The sequence below is a fragment of the Anabrus simplex genome, chromosome 8 (assembly GCF_040414725.1).
Source record: "Anabrus simplex isolate iqAnaSimp1 chromosome 8, ASM4041472v1, whole genome shotgun sequence".
Lineage (NCBI taxonomy): Eukaryota > Metazoa > Arthropoda > Insecta > Orthoptera > Tettigoniidae > Anabrus > Anabrus simplex.
Window position 1 is genome coordinate 125199500 of NC_090272.1, and position 21963 is coordinate 125221462.

General features: G+C 39.3%; 1 protein-coding gene across 1 annotated transcript in view; it reads left to right on the forward strand.

Moving 5' to 3' along the window:
- LOC136878881 (uncharacterized) overlaps positions 1-21963 on the forward strand; it is a 309809-nt gene that overhangs the window by 111054 nt on the left and 176792 nt on the right. The window contains exons 4-5 of the mRNA XM_067152445.2: positions 4579-4690; positions 4850-5038. Of these exons, the coding sequence (XP_067008546.1) occupies positions 4579-4690; positions 4850-5038 (301 nt within the window). The remainder of the gene's footprint in view (positions 1-4578; positions 4691-4849; positions 5039-21963) is intronic.

Genomic DNA, 21963 nt, shown 5'->3' on the forward strand with positions numbered 1-21963 from the left:
AAATCCTCTTTGACCAGGTGAAGGTCATCGCGCCTGTAAAACACCTCTATGCTCGACTGGTAAGAGAAGCCATAGAGATAGAGCTGCACCCCAAATAACATCAACAGGGAAGACGGCTTCAAGGTATCTAATACATGGGGACCTGTACTGCAGAAATACATGCATAACACCACCATGGAACAGCGGGACGAACTCACAAAACTGTCGACATAGGGCGGTGAATTACAGCACGGCGATCGTTGAGTCGAAGTAGTGGGGTAGGCCGTGGATAGTACGGTCATGACTTCCACATTTCTTTGAATTTCTTTGTTCACTGTCGGAAGCAGAACTTAACATGCCCTCATGAAGGCCAATCCAATTTGGCTGAAAGCTCAGCTTCATTAAATAAATGCCCGGTTTCTGGAACGTGAGATATCGAACCAATAGGGGTATCGAATGGTTAACTTGTGTTTTGGCGTTGCACGAACGTAAGATACATCTATCGGTTCGATAAATCGCTTGCTAACTTAGAGGGCCCTGACCAGGAGATATCTATTTGTTAACCTGGTGATGCGTGCGCAGTACTTCGGTAACAGCAACTAACATTGTGTTATGTGTTTGTTGAAATATTCTATGGCTATCTCATCTTCTTTCGATGAAGATATTGTAGAAATGGTCAACATTGTAGAACGACCACGATTATATCATCGTCGGTCTGATGTTCTAATGAAGTATAGTGAAAATGAATTCAAAGGCAGATTGAAACTGAACAAATATACTGGCATAGGTTTGGTAGAGGTTACAGGCGACAATTTGCATCCTGTGACAAATAATTTTCCATTGTACCCTGTTGATCGAGTATTAATTACAATACCCTTTAAGACTCATATTTGTATCTGTGACTGCATTCGTGTCCATAAAAGCACTGGTACCAATAACTGAGTATAACAGATAATTACACATTTATCCTAGTAGGCCTACTGCAGGCCTACTTGCATTGACAGTGAGCATATACCGGTACTTTTATCGTGGGATTGTTTTTAATTAACAATATCACATTACAAGGAACTAACAGGTTATATAATTATGTTAATTACCCGATATATATCGTTACACTGTGGTCAAACAATGTTCATATTTTGGAATAACAGGGAAGAGATACCGGTACGGTATACTTATAAGGCTCAGTGCAAACAGGATCGCGCGTGACACGTGCTACTGGTGTGCATATTTCATTAGATATCCTCAAACAATGTCAAATTCTTCTGACAGTCCTTAAACACTACGAAACTGTCACCAACGTCTGGAAGAACTAGTCGAATACCAATTTCTCGCTGCATGGCAAAGAGGGGATAGTAGGAGCTGCACAGAAAGCTCAAATACGATGCATTACTTGTGCGCATGCGCCTGGCAATCTAGGGAACAAATCTAATGCAAAAAAACAAAGCAGTACGAGGGGTGGCATCTAGTGTGTATTTATGGAACTTGATCAATGGGCCAATAGTTGACAGTTCGATAAGTTAGCTCTTATTCCGATGTGCAACGCAGCGAAGATCTATCGAGTCGACAGCTGTAACAAAGCAATAGCTATCGGAAAGATATCTCACCATTCCAGAAACCGGGCATTAAATTGTTATTATTGCAATTTATTTTATTATTATAGCAGATCAGCTTACATTGAATTCTTGCAGGATTATTTTTGGTTGAATGAGTTTGAGTGATGAATTTTATTGATATTTAAGGAAGGATAGAATTCCTGGTAAAGTATACGAAAAGATATGCGGATTCCCAGTCGATCTCGTGTAAAAAATATACTTTATTGATGCACATTAGTTACCCCTGAGAGGTATTGTGTAGCAAATCGGAGAATATTTTGACGCTTACAGTGAAACACGGAATGGAGATATGTACCTTGATCGGAAATTATGTAGGCGTATTGAATTTACTATTGACTGATTAATGGAGATAAACCTAGGTGCCGATACTTAGCATCATTTTTAATGCATAATCCATTCAGTTGATTCCAATATGTGATGTAGTCGGAAGAGGGGAAACAGCCAGTGTAATTGATGGGTCGCCCGTCGTGGCGCAAGAAAGATGTTCCCCCGAAGGATGGTGCAATATGTAGTTTCTTGTTACAAAAGTCAGTTGAATTTTTGACTGAAGTCTTAGCTGCAAAGAAATAATGTCTGCTTAAAACTTTATGAATAAATTGAAGTTTTATAAGTGGGACTACTTCTGAAGTTAAAAATATGTTTATGGGTACATCTGTTTTATGTATTTTGGGAAGTGCTCTTGCAGTTTGTAGGTTTCTTGTTGTGTTAACAAGAATTGGGAATTTTTGAGTATGTTGTGTTAACAAGAATTGGGAATTTTTGAGTATTTAAGTTTCTTTTGGATTGAGTTAGTGGGATCCTTCTTGACAATTTTGAATTTATCTGTGAAAAATTGCTCAGTTTTGTTAATATATTCAGTTTTATCCATGATTACAGCTGTGTTGTCTTTATCAGCTTTAGTGACAATTAGGTTAATTATTCATTGTATTATTCATCAGGTAGTTTGTGAGAAATTTCTGAAGCTATTGTGTGGTTTTGGACCAGTTATGACTATGGTGAACTCAATCTTTCATGTGGACTATTACATTGTTAATTCTGTGATTGCCAGGCTGAGGGGCTCAGATGGTTGAGGCACTGGTCTTCTGACCCCAACTTGGCAGGTTCGATCCTGGCCCAGTCCACTGATATTTGAAGGTGCTCAAATACATCAGCCTTGTGTTGGTAGATTTATTGGCATGTAAAAGAATTCCTGTGGGACTAAATTTCAGCACCTCAGCATCTCTGAAAACTGTAAAAGTACTTAGTGGGGCATAAAGCCAACATTAATAACTCCATGATTTTCTATCAGAAGTGAAGCTAAATATCCTGACTTAATGTACCATACAGTAGGTCAGTGACTCAGCAGTGGTTAAGTTTCATTGATATTTTTTTTAACTCAGAGCAGAGATTGGAATTTTTCTCAATGAGAAAAACCACCCTCAACCACTATTATCAAACACTGAGTGGCTTTGATAATTAGAGCTTTTGCTGCTGATTTCATAGGATTTCTCAATGGATTCAGCTTGAGACTACAAGGCAAAATGGTGCTAATATGTGACACTTGTGCTGCACTATAGTCATTCTGATAACTGACCTTGATTGAGTCACAAATCCTGTCAGACTGCTTCCTGCATTGTACATGCTGTCAAAAATTAAAAGGCCGGGATGAGTGGCTCAGACGGCTAAGGCGCTGGCCTTCTAACCCCAACTTGGCAGGTTCGATCCTGGCTCAGTCCGGTGGTATTTGAAGGTGCTCAAATACGACAGCCTCGTGTCAGTAGATTTACTGGCACGTAAAAGAACTCCTGCAGGACTAAATTCCGGCACCTCGGCGTCTCTGAAGGCCGTAAAAGTAGTTAGTGGGACGTAAAGCAAATAACATGATTATTATTAAAAATTAAAAGGAAGTGAAATCTGCATTCCCACACAAATTTGCAGGTGATAAATTTCCTGAGTTCAGACAAAAGTTTCTGCAAAGTTTTTTTTGATCTTGATAAAAGTGCAGAGGACATAATCATATTATAGATCTTTTTGACTGTACAATTGAGGAACTTCCACCTAACCTTCAATTGGAAGTGATTAATCTAGAATTCACCATGACCAGAACAGACTCATGGAGACAGGTAGTTAAGAGGCTAGTTACATAATGCCACTACACCCTTACGGGCAGTTAGAATAAGACAATCTGCAGTGTGATAACATGTTAAAAGGTAAATTCCATGAGAAAAATCTAACACAGTTCTATATGCAACTTCCAAGTGATGAATGTGGTGAACTAATATCATTTGCTTGAGGTTTTGTATATTTATTTGGTAGTACCTACTTCTGTGAAAAGACTTTTTCACATATGAAACACGTAAAATCTCGATACAGTTCAGCATTAACAGATGAACATTTGCAATGACCTCCATTTGGTGAAATGTTATCTAAAAAAAAAAGCAATTTAATTCATTTCATTAGTAAAGCTGTTTCAAACCTAGTTACATTTGTATCAGTAAATTTGTGAAAACTTGTTTTTCTTGTTAATTTAAGTAGACCTACATAAAAAAATCCTTGAGTTTGCCTCTTGGCCTGCAGAGTGTAAAATATTTAATATGTGGCCGTTATAAAAAATGTTTGCCAACCCTTGCTTTAGAGTAATGCACTGTCATCACTGATGGTTAATATAATTTACTGATTAGAAGAATTTAACTGTCCATTTACTTTTCTTTTATGGTAATTATTGTTTGGATTCTGTATTGAGATAGACCTTATTAAATAAGTGTCTGGGTTTGATTTGCTGTTGTTTCTTAATGATCGACTTGATTTTAATCTGGGTTGCTCTATTTTTTATGCTCGATATTAACATTTAGTTTCCATTTAGATAGAACTTTATTGATTTCCTTTTCATTTTAGAATTAAGTAATGCATTTTGGACAATGAGCTATATCATTTTGAATTAGAAAAGTTATTTAAATATATTGACACAGCTGGAAATTCCTCCTCTTTTTCTCTTTGTTCTTAGGAAACAAGGATTTTCCTCTCCTACAGCAATCCAGTCACAAGGTTGGCCTATTGCTTTGAGTGGAAAAGATATGGTTGGAATAGCACAGACAGGATCTGGCAAGACTCTTGCAGTAAGTTTAAACAAGATAACACTACTTTTTATTACTGCTTAGATGTTGTTATACATCATTTTTTCTTAGCTGATTTATTTATGATGTGTGTTAATTTTGTATTCTGTCATGTTTACTTTTTGACAAGTTTACCTTTGATGAGCTGGTTTTTTTTTTCAGTACATTCTGCCAGCTATTGTTCATATCAACAATCAGCCACCTCTTAGTCGTGGAGATGGCCCTATTGTATTGATTCTTGCTCCAACAAGAGAGTTAGCACAGCAAATTCAACAGGTGGCAACAGATTTTGGAGTTTCTTCATCTGTTAGGAACACATGTGTGTTTGGAGGAGCTCCTAAAGCACCACAGGTAAATCTTAAATTTGAGGGTAGGGAATATTATTCTGGTATACTTTAGATCATTAAGGCATCAAGTCTATATTGTCTGACACCGTGGTTAACTGGTTTGAATCCAGTTCATGGAAAAAAATTCCACCATTAGAACATTGGCCAGCAGGGAAAGGGAGGTGGTGATATACAATTTCTAATCACTAGATTGCATGTCAAAAGCCTGGATTCAATGCCAAACCTCTCTGTAGTGTTCATATGGAATGAGGGCATTTGACATTATTGATGGTAATTCATCAATCAGTCACTACAGATCTGCATTTAAGGCAGTTGCCCAGGTGGCAGATTCCTTATGTTATTTACCTAGTCTTTTCTTAAATAATTGAAAAGAATTTGGAAATTTATTGAACATCTCCCTTAGTAAATTATTACAATCACTAACTCTTCTTCTTCCTCCTCCTCCTCCTCCTCCTCCTCATCATCATCATCATCATCAGAATTTCCTTCCAGCAAGCCGGGTAATAACTTTGTGAACGTTATGCCTCCACTGAATTCTGCCCTGGTATAGTTTTTCCCTCTCCACTGCATCCCATGTTACTCCTCTCCTCTTGAGACCATTATTAACCTGGTCTGTCCATCTCTTTCTAGGCCGTCCTATAGGTCTTCTTCCGGGCACCTCCATCTCGAGATACTGGCGTGGAGTTCGAGTTGGGTGCATTTGCTTCACATGATCTAACCACTTCAGTCTCGCAGCACCTATCCTTTCCTCTATGGTCAACTTCACCTGCAGGTCTCTCCTTACATATTCATTCTTGACTCTGTCTCTCCTGTTTTTTTTTTTGTAGAGCTGACCTAAGGAACTTTATTTCACATGCTTGCATTTGACTCACTTCTCTCTTATTTATGACACAAGTCTCCAGACTATACGTCATGATTGGTAGGAGATAGGTTTTATACATTATCTGTTTAGCTCTTACACGGACTCCCTTGTTCCACATTAGGTTTCGTACTTGGTGAAAGAAGCTGGATCCTTTTGCTACTCGGTTTAATACTTCTAATTTTGCACTTCCATCACACGATATGACACTACCCAGAAAATTGAAAATTTTCACACTTTCAGCCTTCTCTCCCTCCAGCATGATGTTACAAGGTGTGGGCATCCTGCTCATCTTCATTGCCACTGACTTGCTGTTACTCACAGTTAACTTGAATTCTTTAAATTTTGTATTCCCGTAATCCAGTCTCCTCTGAACTTCCATTTCAGTCTCTCCCCAGATGGAATTATCAGCAAAACCAAAGCATTGAGATCTTCTTTTTCTACTTCCTTGATTTCTTTCATAATTGCATCCATAAGTGTAATGAAGAGTAATGGGGAAAGCAAAATGCCTTGCTGTACTCCTTTCTTTGTCTTAAACCATTTTTTCTTCCACCTCCCACTTGTACACTGCTCTCACAACCTCTTACATAGTATCTGAACTTTTAAAATTAATGAATCAGGAACATTGTTTCCTCAACCATTCCCATATTTTATCCCTTGGTACACTGTCATATGCCTTTTCCAAATCCAGGAACACTACTATCAAGTCATTTCCTTTCTCCCAATGTTTCTACATTAACTGACGGAAGGAAAAAATGAGTTCTATCATTCCTCTATTACTTCTAAATCCATGCTGTTGTTCCTCAAATTGGGGTTCTAGGATTTTCCTCAATCTCTTTCGTATGATCTTTTCCATTATCTTAAGGCAGTGTGATAGTAGTGCGATTCCTCGGTAGTTGGTGCACTTCTTTTTTTCTTAAACAATCGTACCGGTATTATAATTTCCTTTTACCATCCATCCAGTACCTTATTCTCTTTCCATATCACTCCCAGTATCTGATGTAACCATTGTATTCCATGGATTCCAGTTCCTTTAATCACATCTGCTGTCAGCTCATTTACTCTTGCCGCCTTCCCACCTTTTATCTGTTTTAGGGCATTTTCAGTTTCTGTCGAAGAAGTTGGGTGCTGTTCTTCGTCTACTTCAATGACTGCAGTGTCTCTTGTTCGTTTTCCCCAGTCAGTAAGCTTTCAAAATAATTTTTCATCTCTTCCCTGATGTCTTCCATGTCTCTGATAATATCCCCATTTTCTGTTTCAATTGCTTATATATCTTCTCTATCAGATCTCTTACTTTTCAACAACCCATATAACAGTTTTTGATTCCCTTTGCTATCTTCCTCTATTTTTGGGTGAATATTTTGCAACTCTTCTCCTTATCTTCTTTCACTATTCTCTTTGTATGTCATTTCTTCTGTGGCTATTCCTGCTCCAGTGTTTTCACCTTGTGTTCTTCTTTTGGTACCAGCCCTTGGTTCTGATTTCTCTTCTCAACCTCCATGTTCTTCTTTGCTATATTATGTTCTTTAATTGTATCTTTTACTCTATCATTCCACCAACTGGTTTCTTTCTCTTTTACCTTTCCTATTGTTTTGCTGCATATTTGCACAGCACTACTGACTATTGATGCTCTTAACAGGTACCATTCTTTATCCACACTGCCACTCTCAGTTCTTGGCAATTTTTGTGCTATTATATTTTGGAAACAGGTTACAGTCTTCATCCACACTACCAGTCTCAGTTCTTGGCAATTTTTGTGCTATTATATTTTGGAAACTTTTCTTATTTTCTTCTTCATTCAACTTCCATTCCTTAATTTTTGGCATCTTTGTACAGCAGTCACACCTTTAATCTTATAATTTAGATCCGCCAATAGTAACCTGTGGTCACCATCCAGACATTCACTTGGTATGACTTTCATGTCCCTCACTTTTTCACCAGTTAATTTGTCTGTCAAGACATATTCGATAATTGTCTTAGATTTGCCATCCCACCCATATCTCGTAATCTTTTGGCTATCTCGTTTTTTGAAAAGTATTCTTTATTAAAAGATTATTCCTTATACACAGATTTAGAATTTCTTTACCAGCATTTCTTTTGCCATATCCAAAAGGTCCCATCACTTCCTCGCATCCATGTCTATCAATATCAATCTGAGCATTCAAATACCCAGTTATCATTAAGTTATCTTCTATTATTTGGTCCTCCAGTTCTTCAAGAAATTTCACTTGTTCATCCTCACTGCACCCTTGCTGAGGCGCATACACTTAGAGTATAGTGAAACTATTCTTTCCCATGTTCACTCTGGCTTTAATTATCTTTTCACTTATAAAGCTTACATCTGTAATAGGGTCAATATCTTTGTGAAACACAAAGCCCACTTCATTCTTTGCCTCTTTATTGGGACCATGCCAGTATAATTTGTATCTATCTGTCAGAAATTGAGTTCTTTCCCCTCCATTTGGTCTTGCTCATTCCAGGGATATGGATCTTCTTCATTTCCATCATGTCTACAACCTCATCACCCTTTTCTGTCGAAGTTATTACATTTAATGTTCCCACTCTCAACTTTTCATTGGTTTCTAGTTTTTTGTCTTTTATCGATGTTTATTCTTGCATTCCTTAGATTATCTTCAGGCTGTAAAGAGCCGTCTTTTGTTCCAGGGGTACACGAAGTGTTGTCCACATTAGGTATTTTCAATCTGAGGCTCGTTCTTTCATTGAAAGCAATAACAAATATTACTCTTCTGCTGGCCTGCTAAGCCTAACGCATCTGAGGATTTTCCTTCAGGTTTTACTCCCTTAGCCTTTGAAGATCCCTCTTTGCCTCAAGGCAGTGGTTTCCTCTTCTAATTATCCCCAGGGAGGATAGGTTGCCTCATGCGCCATCTCTACCCTTCCGAAGATCTCCTTCTCTACCACAGATGCTGTTATGGTCTTCGCCCGTAATCCTTGGATGGGTTCCACGTTAAATCCCGTGTAACTGGGTCCCTGCCTGAACTTAGCCATCCTTTCACACTGGCCTACTGATGTGGAAGATGCCCACCCCTGCAGTGTGGATGCGCCAGACAAGAATTACTCAAGTGAAGAATAGGGAAGGTGACCCTATCTTCCTTGAGCTGGGTTAATAGTTGTGCATGATGCCACAACCAAAAGTATAAACTACTGTAATATTTGCCCCAATTTGTTCTCTTGAATTCCAGATTTATCTTCAAATTTTCATCTTTCCTAATTTTAAAAGCACCATTCAAACTTATTCATCTACTAATATAATTCCACATCATCTCTCCATTGACAGCTTGGAACATACCACTTATTGCAAGTTGTAAAGTTCATTTTTTAATCTGTATTGAAAGTACTTTTAAATGTGTAAAATTTTTATTGTGTGTTATTTTCCACCTATTCAATACAATCAATCATAAGATTAATGTTCTTTCCGTATTAACCTTCTTAGTGCCGGCTCCCTTACTGCCGTGGTTGCTAAGAATGCCAGAGAGAAAATGCCTATTATGCAGCACCGAAGATAAAAGCATATCCTATCCTCACTTTTCAAGATATCTCATTGTAGTTTATATTTTCTTGTAGCTAAGTGATCCCTCTCTTCACTCATTATATTAACATAACGAAAATAGTTCATATTTCCGAGCAAATAAATTAAATTTGTTCATGCAATTTTTGAAAAATTTTAAAATTCAAATTTGGATCTCAGTACATCCTAGTATTTTGATCGTACTCACCTAAATTTGGTTCGCCTGGAAGGACGTGGATCATATTCATTTTTTAATCTGTATTGAAAGTACTTTTAAATGTGTAAAATTTTTGTGTGTTATTTTCCACCTATTCAATACAATCAATCATAAGATTAATGTTCTTAATGACCCATACATGGATCATATTAGTAATATGGCTGTTAATTAGTGCTTGGAAAATACTTTTCAATAAACCATGAGAAACTTGATATTTCAGTCTGTTTAAAATGCCAATATCTGGGATCAGTTTGTCACAAATAAATTCAACATGTTTATTGCACACTAGAAATTTAGGATTTTTTACTCTAGGTACAAATTGTCCAAAAGATGTCAGTTGTAAATCTATAAAATAATCATTTTTAGGCTTACGAAATAAAAATTTGTTTTTGTCAGATTAATTTTTACAGTACCATATTTCAATTATATATGCATCTTGCTGCATATTATATTCAAGTTCTGGAAAGTTATCACTGGTATAGAATATATTGGTGTCATCCGCAAAAAGTGATAATCTATCCCTAAGATGTAAGTTACCAATATTGTTAATAAAAATAAGAAAAAGTAACAGTCCTCACACTGAGCCCTGTGGGACACCGACCGAGATAGTTTGATAATTACTACTGGTATTCATGCAATTCACAAAGTGTACCTTATCTGTAAGATAGCCTACAAACCAGTCTAGCGCAACACCCTTTATGCCAGCTGCTTCCAATGTATTAATTAAAACACCACAATCAACCATATCAAAAACTTTATTAATATGTATAAATATGTCCAATGCTAACTGATCTAAATCCAAAGTTTCTTGTGATTTAATAACAATATCTTCGACAACGGCAGCATTGAAAGTGCTTGAATTTTGTGAAAATCCGTATTAATAAAAGAAATATGTTAAAACCTTTGTTTGGAGCGTCAACACTAGAAGCTGCTGAAATGTGGTTCTGGAGAAGACTAACAGGGACGAGTTGGACAGAATATAAGATTAATATCCAAATCTTGAATGAAGTTGATGAGAAACAGACCCTAATTTATTCAATAGAGCACAGGGAAGCTAAATTTCTTGGACGCGTCCTACGACATGACACCTTTCTTTGAAGGAAAGGTCCTAGGGAAGAAGTCGAGAGGAAGACCATGTGTCTCATACCTTAGGAACATATTCACTCAGCTGGGTTTTGCTTCCTATGTCACGATGAAAAGGACTGCTGAAGACTGTGGGATGTGGCTGAAGTGACAAGGCTTAGCCTTTAGATAATGGATGGATCTTTAATTATATGCTCCAAAATTTTTAGCAGAATAGGAATGATAGAGATAGGCCTGTAATTATTAAATTTAGTTTTATCTTCTCCCTAGCTATTTTAAGGACTTTATAGATTTTATTAATTAATTTAGTTATGTAAGGAATTAATGAAATTCCAGTTTCTTAATTGTATTGATGTAGCAACAAGTCTTTTCACTACTACTATTCTTTAAATTTCCTATTATATTAGCATATATTATATATATTAGTTTGAAAATAATGGATTCGATAATCGATTTTTAAGCCATATCACCTAAAATTGCAACTTTGAGTTTGAAAGAATCCAACAAAATTTATACCATCATAAATGCCCCTACTAATGAAAAGAATTTTCTAACAAAGACTAGGAAAGAAGTGGAAAAGTTTTGGGATCTCCTTGACCAAACAGTAAACCAAGTAAATATTAACAACGTTAAGATCCCGTTAGGGGACTTCAATTCCCAACTCGGAAGAGAAAAGAAATACCGATATATCATTGGGAAATGGGCTCCACATAAACATACAAATAAGAATGGTCAAAGACTTGTTGGAACTCTGCAGAGAACACAAACTGATCCCAAAGTCCACATACTTCAAAAGGAGGCCAAACAAACTTAAAACTTGGGAACATCCTGATTGGAGAAAAGGGGAATGGTAGCTGGATCATGTATTTATGGACAAATCCTTCCACAGAGAAATCTGTGATGTTAAAGTATTAAGAGGTGTAGATACAGGTTCAGATCAGTAAATAGTCAAAATCAAAATAAAGCTCCACGAACCTGCTACGCTGGCGTAGCAGGGGTAGAGGTGATACTCCCACGTCGCGCGTCCCAGGTAGCGGATAGGGGTTCCTAACCGGCTTGCCGCTGGACTTGAGGGAAATAAAATACCTCTCGCGGACCAAACACACAACCCCCTGGGGGTGGGGGATGCACACGTAGAACACACCCGCGGTATCCCCTGCCTGTCGTAAGGGGCGACTAATAGGGGCCCAAGGGGCTGTCAACTTGGGAGTGTGGATTGGCGACCACGGGGCCCTTAGCTGAGTCTTGGCATTGCTTCCACTCACTTGTGCCAGGCTCCTCACTTTCGTCTATCCTATCCAACCTCCCTTGGTCAACTCTTGTTCTTTTCTGACCCCGACAGTATTAGAGCATTCGAGGCCTAGGGAGTCTCATTTTCACGCCCTTTGTGGCCCTTGCCTTTCTTCGTTCGTTACTTCATTTTTCAAAGTGACGGATCCCTTCTGTCTTCTTTTTTCTCTCTCTTTACCCTCTGTGTGTGGGGGACGAAGACGAATAATACACTCACGTTATCCCCTGCCTGTTGTGAGAGGCGACTAAAAGGGGCGACCAAGGGATGATTGAATTAGAACCATGAAACTACTTTTGATTCGTACCATCATGCGGGGAACACCATGGGTTGCCTGTACTTGCGAGTAGTACCACTAAATTAGGTATGAAATAGGTTTGTGATTAGTAGCAGTAAAGAGGCTGGCATGGGGGTTTCCAGTACCCATGCGTGGTACCCACGTGAGCAACACCGCGGGTCTGGGTGTAGCCTGTGTGTTGTACCGCTATATGAGCGACACTGTCGGTCTGCGTTGCCTGTGATTGGTGCCCACTTTGTGAGGAACACCACGGGAATAGCGGCGCCCGTGATTAGTACACCTAGGTGAGGAGCCTCATCGGTTTTGCGTTGGCTGTGAATGGTGCCATTGTGTGAGAAACGCCATAGGTCTGCGTTCCCTGTACGAAGTACAATACTTGAGAGTAGTGTACCATCATGTGTGGAACACCGTGAGTCTTTGCTACTTTTGATTAGTACCCCAACATGACAAATACCATGGTTCTACTTTACTCGCGACATGTACTATTCTGTGGGGCCTTAGACATGGATTTTGCACCCCTTTAGACATCAAGCATCATTGTGCTTTATAAGTGGTCCCTTGGTCAGTAATACTATTTATACGATCTTTTTTTGAGCCTGATCCACTGTTTCTTGTTTTTTTGTTGTTGTTGTTGTTGTTGGGTTCATGACCATTCATTCATTCTTCATGACATTTTTTATTTTATTTTCGTCAGTGGATGAATTTGAACTTTTTGTTATTTCATTTCGTACCATTAGGGGCCGGTGACCTTGATGTTAGGCCCCTTTAAACAACAAGCATCATCATCAAAATAAACCTCATGCCACTAAAAAAGAAACGAAAGCACAATAAACGAAACAGGAACTTTGATCCACACCAGTTAATTAGAAGAAATATAGAGGTGACACAAAACATAAAACTGACTGATGACTTAGAAGAACTGGTTGCAGTTCTCAGGCAACAAGCTGAAAATTTAGCCCCATTAAACCCACATAAAAGACATGCCTGATGGACCTCACAATGTGACAAAATTCATGGAGAAAGACACCAGGCATGGTTAAAATTTCAAACACACGAAACAGAAGAAAGTGCAACCAACCTCACACAGTTCTCCACAAATTATCAGGCAAACCAAGAGACAATCACAGAAAGATCTAATCAGCTCAGTAGATGAAAATTACCACAAAACCAATTCCTGAGACTTTTACAAAATGTTTGGAAGACGGCTACAAAAATTTGCCCCTCCCACATTAATGCTGAAAAGTGAGCATGGAAAAATGACACATAATGATAAGGAAAATGCCAAAAATATGGCAAAAGCATTCATTAAACTTTTGAATTGTGAAGAACCCTAGGAACTTTTAGCAATTAATACAAACCCCACCTGAACTCATAAACCCCCCAACAATCCAAGAGGTGTAAGCAGCATTCAGAGAGTTGAAAAATTATAAGGCATGCGGAGAAGACCAAGTTTTTGCAGAAATGTGGAAATGTGTCAACAGTTTGAACATCCTTACACGTGGCCTTAACAAAAATCTGGATAACAGAAAAGTTCCCCGAACATTGGACCACAGCCATAATCCATCCACTCCACAAAGAAGAAGATAAAAGCAATCCAGATAATTACAGACACATCCCTCTCTTAGACTGCACATACAAGATTTTCTCCAGAACCCTATACAGGAGGATCAAAGAGAGCAACTAGAGGAATTAGGTGAATACCAAAGAGGCTTCAGACCTTGGAGAAGCTGTGCATAACAAATCATCACTTTAAAATTAGCCATAACATATTACAAGAAACAAAACAAACCTCTTGCAATAATCTTTGTGGACATTATAAAAGCTTACGACTATGTCCATAGACCTTCAATGCTGGAAATCTTAAGAAATTTTGGGCTCCATCCAAAATTAATCAAATTAATAGAACTTACTGTAACCAATGCTAAATCAAAAGTAAAGTTCAGACGGGAATTCTCTGAGCCATTCATCATAAAAACAGGTTTAAGACAAGGAGATTGCTTGTCACCACTGCTGTTCAGCTGTGCCTTGGAATATATAATGAGGGAAAGGTATAAGATTAACCCAAAGAACACCCAAATTGGAAGACCCAAAGACAAAATGTTTAAATTGCCTAGGATTTGCTGATGAGCTTGCTCTCTTGTCCAACAATATTCAGGAAACCAGACAACAAGTTAAATCACTACAGGAAGTAGCACAGGAAATTGGTCTCGGAATATCTTTTGAAAAGACGGTACTTACGTTAACTGACCCACCAATCATAAACAGAATTGCCATAGGAAACCAAGAAATCAAATCTGGGAGAAATCATAACATATAACCTCAATGAAAAGCTAACATGGCCTAACAGAATAAATAAATTGATCAGAGCACAATATGTCCCCAAGAATACCTTCAACAAAAAGGGCCTGTCAATAGTAACAAAATTAAAACACTACAAAACAGTCACTCAACCAGAAGTAACATACGCAAGTGAAACCATCTTCAAAACAACTAACATTGCACAGATAGAAAAAATATGAGAGAGAGAGAGAGAGAGATATCATTAGAACATGCATCAACAAATCATACCAAAAGATGGACACTGGAGAGTAGCTTCTAATGAAACTTGGCCAGAGAGTAGGTGTTCCCTACTAGGTGGCCTGCCTCCCCCCCTCAGGGGAGGAATGAAAGCTTAGTTAGTTCTAATGAAACAGTCTACAAGGTAATAGAAGCAGTAATGAGCACAATCAGGAAGAAACACATTTCATTTTTTGGACATCAGGACACCAGAGAACAGGATCATCAGGAGAATAATAGAAAAATTATGGAGTAGTAAGTGCAACATCAAGTGGATTACAGAAATCAAGGAAGATATTGATGAACTACAAATTACAGTGGAAGACCTAAGGAACAAAACTGACAAAATCAGGAAACTCGCAGACAAGCAAACCAGATTGCAAACCAGAATCAACAAACAGATAATTAATTGGAAGGGTGATTTCTGATAAAGAAAGAAAGAAAGAAAGATATGATCCGAGAGAATTAAGAAGTACTGGGCTGACAGGAATCTGAAAAATTATTTGTATAAAGTTAGCTAGAGTGGTCCAATGAAGGCCATAAAATGTAAAAAAATTAATAAATAGCAACTTCATTTTCATAGGTTGGACTTAATACTCGATCCACTTCGTAAATTAAAAGAATTAAAAGGTTCATTAAATTGGATATTGCTGACCATATCTCTCACTATACTAGTTGGGGTCTTACCATAGGCTTGCATGCTCTCTCCTTTACATCCTTATTACAATCCCTAAATACCCTCATAACAATGTATCCTTCATTTGCAATCTTGTTTATGTGATTACCCCAATGAAGATCTTTCCTGAATATCTAGGAACTTCCAGTGATCCCCATTAGGAACTTTCACCCCATCAATGCAGTAATTAAAACTGAGAGGATTTTTCCTATTAGTGAACCTCACTAATCCCGTTTATCACACCGTTGCCTGCTATCCATCTCACAACTTTGTAGAGGTCTCTTTTTCAGTTCCTCACTGTCTTGTAACTTATTTAAGCTCACCGGACAAAAAAAATTAATCACCCCTGGAAAAATCTTACAAGCATCATTTAACACCATGTAACTCTGCCTCTGGACTTGATAACCGCCTGGATTCGGTTAGGAAGTGAGTCCACAAGGTTGTGCAGGTATGTCGCATCCAGGTTAAGCCACTCGCTGAGGATTTCATTGCGCAGTTCCACCAAATTTCGGGGATGCTGATGTCTGCGTTTTACCCGCTGTTCCAACATGCCCCACAGATTTTCAGTGGGGTTCAAATCAGGTGATTTTTCAGGCCAGTAGAGATGTAATAGGGTGGGGGAGTGTTCATAAAACCAGTCACATGCGTCCAGCTTGATGAACTTTGCTGTTGTCACCTTGAAAAATCGGCGTATCAATAGCTTACTCCTCATGCTATGAACTCTAATGTTCACTGAAAGGCAACACCTGATCATCTAGAATGTTTAAATAAACATGCTGTTTCATGTTCATTGTCACCTCAGTGAGCGCGCCCAATCCATGATATGCAAAACACCGCCAAAACTTCAGACTCACCTCCGGCTTGAACCTGACCTTGCACACATACAGGATGAAATGATCCATTTGGCCTTCATTGCACTTGACGATGTACGTCATTGGAGTACAGACAAAAACGTGATTCACCAGACCACGTTATGTTCCGCCAGTCAGCTACTGCCCACATTCGATGATTTTTAGCCCATTAAAGACAGGCTTTATGTGCCTGTGAGCATTGGCTTCCTGCAAGGTGACCGACTTGAAATGTTAATTGTATGCAGTTCCCTTTGCAATGTTCTCTTGCTAAAAGGTTGAGATGTAAGGAGCGTGCAGCTGTGAGCTTGCATCCGGGAGATAGTGGGTTCAAACCCCACTGTCAGCAGCCCTGAAGATGGTTTTCCGTGGTTTCCCATTTTCACACCAGGCAAATGCTGGGGCTGTACCTTAATTAAGGCCACGGCCGCTTCCTTCCCATTCCTATGCCTTTCCTGTCCCATTGTCGCCATAACACCTATCTGTGTGGGTGCGATGTAAAGCAAATTAAAAAAAAAGTTGAGATGGACCTTCATTCACTGGCTGGGTTTGGAAGCGATTTTGATTCACAAGCTGTGAAATGCATCTCCGGTCCCTCTCAATTGGGATATTTTTCCGACTACAGTTCTGACGTCGCGTTTCATGACCACGTGTAGTACACCACTGCTTGTAGACACGTTGAATAGTCCACTGCAAAACACCAACAAATTCAGCAATTTCATGCACCGTATGGCCATGGGCACGGCCAAACACAATTGCCCCTTTTTGCCACACTCGCACATCTTTTCATCTGCCAATGTTGACGTACACTGTCTGCATGAAACATCAGTGTCTTACTGATTGCTACTGCCTTATGTTCAAGTAGAGGCAGTGCATGTGCGGTTGAGCACGGGACTCATTCACTGCAGCATCTGTACAGGCTTAACTATCCAACTGTGGGTGTACACTAGGGTGACTAATATTTTGTCTGGTGAGCTTATTACTCTATACAGTATAACATCATCTACAAAAAGCCCTATCTCTGATTCCAGTTCTTTACTCATATCATTTATATATAAGAAAACATAAAGATCCAATAATACTGCCTTGAGGAATTCCCCTCTCAATGATTACAGGATCAGATAATGCTTCACCAACTCTGAATTCTCTGAGTTCTTATTTTCTAGAAATATAGCCTTCTATCGAACCAGTTATTAATTTTACAGACATGTGTAATATAATCAGAAAAAATGCTTTCCCAAAGCTTACATGCAACACATGTCAAACTGACTGGACTATAACTTTCAGCTCTATGTTTATCACCCTTTCTGTTATACGCAGGGACTACTATAGCAACTCTCCATTCATTTGGCATAGTTCCTTCATGCAAACAGTAATCAAGTAAGTGCTTCAGATATGGTACTATACCTCAACCCTTTGTCTTTGGTATATCCCCAGAAATCTTATCAATTCCAACTGCTTTTCTAGTTTTCAACTTTTGTATCTTATTATTATAAATGTCCTTGTTATTGTAGGTAAATTTCAATACTTCATTAGTATTAGTCACCTGCCTTTCCTGGACATTATCCTTGTAACAAACAATCTTTACATTCTGCTGACTGAATACTTCTGCCTTCTGTAGACCCTCACATACACACTTACTTTGTTCATTAATGATTCCTGGAATGTCCTTCATGGAACCTGTTTCTGCCTTAAAGTACCTATACATACTCTTCGATTTTTCACTAAAATTTGTATGACTGCCAATTATGCTTGCCATCTTGTTAACCTTAGCTGACTTCTTTTCTAGATTCAATTTTCTAGTAAGTTCCTTCAGTTTCTCCTTACTTCCACAACTGTTTCTAACTCTAATAACTCAGTCGGATGGCAACATAAAGCCTTGGTGCTATTGAATGACACGAGTAGGCTATGTGTCAGCACCGGATTTTGCCATCTCCCTTCGTACTATCCTATATCATATCATTCATTTCGTCTCATTAACTCCTCTAATATGGTAGGTGTCAGGAAGGGGATCCGAGGGACTCGCTACAAAGACTGGTCTCACTTCATACTCACCAGCCCCCTATTCTGTTCTTGTGTACCATTCCACTGTGTGAGCATTACTAAGCTTTTGCTATATTTCAGGTATGGTGGAAAGCAGGAACAGTACGAGTGTTATGAACAACAGTAAGAACTTACGGTATTAAAATATTACCTGACATTTAGTCGTACAGATACGTCTTTCATTCATTTCATCTCATTAACTCCTCTGATGAGGTTGACGTCAGGAAGGGGATCCGAAGGACTCGCTACAAAGAGCTGTTCTCCTTTCGGACATTATATTACAATACTTTGAAAATGACCTCTCACTGTCAACTTTACTGAGTGGGTTCCATAAAGCTTTCAGTGCAGCTTTCCTAAAATGCCCATATTCTGATTTCAGAGAAAGAAGAATGGCAATCAAATCAATATCTTTACCTGCTCTACATGAAGAACCATCTATTTCCCTAAATCCTGTATTCTCGTGTTGAAAGTTCTTGTTGGATTGGAATTTGCTTTATTCGATGAAGCTTCATCATTTTGCAAATCACCTTTCGTTATACTTTTTGGATCAAAGAGTGATTCCACATTATTTTGTCAATTATTTCATGATTTTGCTTAAATTTGTAAAATTTTGCAAAAATGTCACAATTTTGTGCTTTGTGAAAAACAGGTGCTTCTACCTTTCAGTTGTTTACCTAGTTCAGTATTCTCCCCAGAAATTTTCGTTAGCTGGTTGGCAGGAATGAGTAACTGGGCGGGGAATACTACGTAGAAAATGAATATGATAAAATTTCAACTTATTCCCCTCAGGCCATTAACAATAATATTAGACAGGTAAACATTAACTGCAAAAATGAAGAACCATTTTAGTGTTATCACGAAGAAGACATGACAGTAGTTTGAACTTCTAGTGTTCTACTGCTCGTTCATAATCACTCGGTTGCTGTGGAGAGCGAGACGGGTTTGTTACGTCCCGCGGAATTTAGTGTTCGCATGCGATTCCACGCTAATCCAGACATCGCTCGCGCACAACACTGCCGATTTTCCCTGTCATCTTTCATTCCAGCAACACTCTCCACTATCATTTCATTTCGTCTATCAGTCGTTAATCATTGCCCCTGAGGAGTGTGACAGGCTTCAGCAGTCGTCCCCCTTCGGGGAGGGGTGTGGCGTCTAGAAGGTGACACCTTCTCTCTGCCCAGAAGATTAGACGGGGTTGGAAGAAGTGAAAGAATGAGATGGGTAAGCAGCGATGTGTTTATGAAGGGGAGATGTGGGAGAATTGGCCTCTTGGCTAAGGGAATTGCAGTTAGTCAGTGCTTTATTAAGACATACATACATAGATACATAGGTTTAAATACATGTGTGTTTATAACAAAGCTACGGGCAGAGATGCAAAGATTTAGACTAGGTTGTAAGGGGGGTAGGTGAAGTGGGAGGATGTGGAATATGGATGAGAAGTTCACCAGAGAAGTGATTTGGAGGCGGAGAAGGTCAGATGGAGGTGGTGGTGGTGGTGGAAAGTTGGGTGGGGCTGCTGGAAAACGGATATGTGGACTAGGTAGTTTAAGAGGGGAGGGGGGGGGGGCAGGTCGGCGACGTGGAGGGGGAAGCGGGGTGAGTTAGGTTGGGTAATAGTTTGGGGAGGAGAGCGGGATGGTTCTACCCGGTGGTGGCGGCCGTAGAGATATATCCCGTGAGCGATGAGGCATTGGGCGTCGGCAGGTGGAGGCGTACTAAATATGTTGATCCATCAGCGTTATGTATCCTGAATGTTCTCTGCACTGGGAATCCTGCCTGGCAGAGTTCTTGGGCGATGACATCTGCTGGTAAATTGCGATCCACTCCACAAGCAACTCAGCTGTAGACATTATTCTGGTTGGGCGGCAGTGGTGGCGATGGCGGGCGCGCTGTGTCTGCTGGAGCGGCGGAGGCAGTTTCTTCGATAGGCGGCAGAGGAGATTCTTCCTGTTGATCGGGGGGGGGGGGGGGGGGGGGTAGGGAGGGGAAATGTCATAAGCAGGGGAAGGATGAGATGTGACTGTAGTGGTAATAGGAACGGTGGGGGAGGCATGAGCGGAGGTGGTGGAGACTGGGGAGATGCAGGAAGAGGACGAATGCTGTTGTGGTGCGGCTGTTGCAGGCATAGCAGATGTGTTTTCGAACAGCAGGGCGAGAATATTTGGTGGAGTATGTTCCACGCGGTGCAGGCGTCAGTGGATACACGCTTCATTATCTAGGCTGTTGTAGCAGTCATCTAAAGAGGGGAAGTAGAGAAGTACATCCAGTGAAGGTACAGGGCCGTTGTAGAGTCTAACGGCGCTACGGGCGCCGGTCGGGCGGAGTTCGGCGAGGATGTCTTTGTCGGAGTAAGCCAGGTTGACATCGCAGATGATGCAGGTATACATATTGGGGAGGCCGACTTCCTGTTTGGTGTCAGCCTATGTGCTTTATTCCTTCAGCGGGATGCGTAAGTAAAGGTGTGGCATCACCTGGCTGATCAAAAAGAAGAGGGAGTGTTGTTGGAGTAGTGATCAGTCCACTTTTAGAGATGGGATATGATGTGTGTGCCCATACACTGGAATCATACTTGAATTTGTTTCTTACCAGAGACTTTTTATTATTATTATTATTATTATTATTATTATTATTATTATTATTATTATTAGACGCGAAAAAGACCAGAAAACTGATCACGCAAAGCTCACTTAGAAGTTGTGAATTTCCTTCTTTGCTAGGCAGCCTTCAATTTTTCTCTCATCATGGTTCTTCGTTCTTCTGTCCACTTAGCTCCTGTTTTTTTCTTGTAGTTTCTCTCTGAATACTTCCCACTTGCTGATTTTCGTTCTGTAGCAGGTTTGGTCAGCGATGTCAGCTACTTTGATTCCTGATTTTTCCAGGTCTTGGCGGTTTTCCGTTGTCCACCTATTTGTTTTGATGTTTTCTGTTGCCTCATTATTATTATTATTATTATTATTATTATTATTATTATTATTATTTTATATATATATATGTGAATAAGCCCATTAGGACTCTGCAAAGTAATTAGAGGCATTTGCCTTCCTTTGTGTCTCTTCTTCTTTTTCTGGGGGTTTCTGTGGCTCATAGAGAAATAGGAAGTGCTTGGGTTGAATGGCTGGACAGGGAATTACTTAGAGCAACTTTTAGTATAACAACTTTGGAAATTTTATTTCTTTTGTTTCTTAAAATTGAAAGATAGAAAATTTACTAGTATAACAAAGAACAATTGAAAATGTTATCAACGAGTTCGTCAGCTCTAACAATGCCTTGGACTTAGAAGTTCTAAATCAGGTACAAAATAACGTGGGAGGAAGTCCCAGTTACTAAATTACAAACGTAAGATCATAATTCCTCCTGACAGGTACAATATTGTGGCAGAGCATAGTGTGCTCCAAACAGGCACACATTACAGGAGTCTCATCTCCAAATTACAAGAGTCTAGCCTCAAACAGGCAATCAGTTGCTTTTGACACTTTAAAATATACTAGTCAACCCATAGGGGTGACCACACTTCAAAGTGTTCATACGCGTA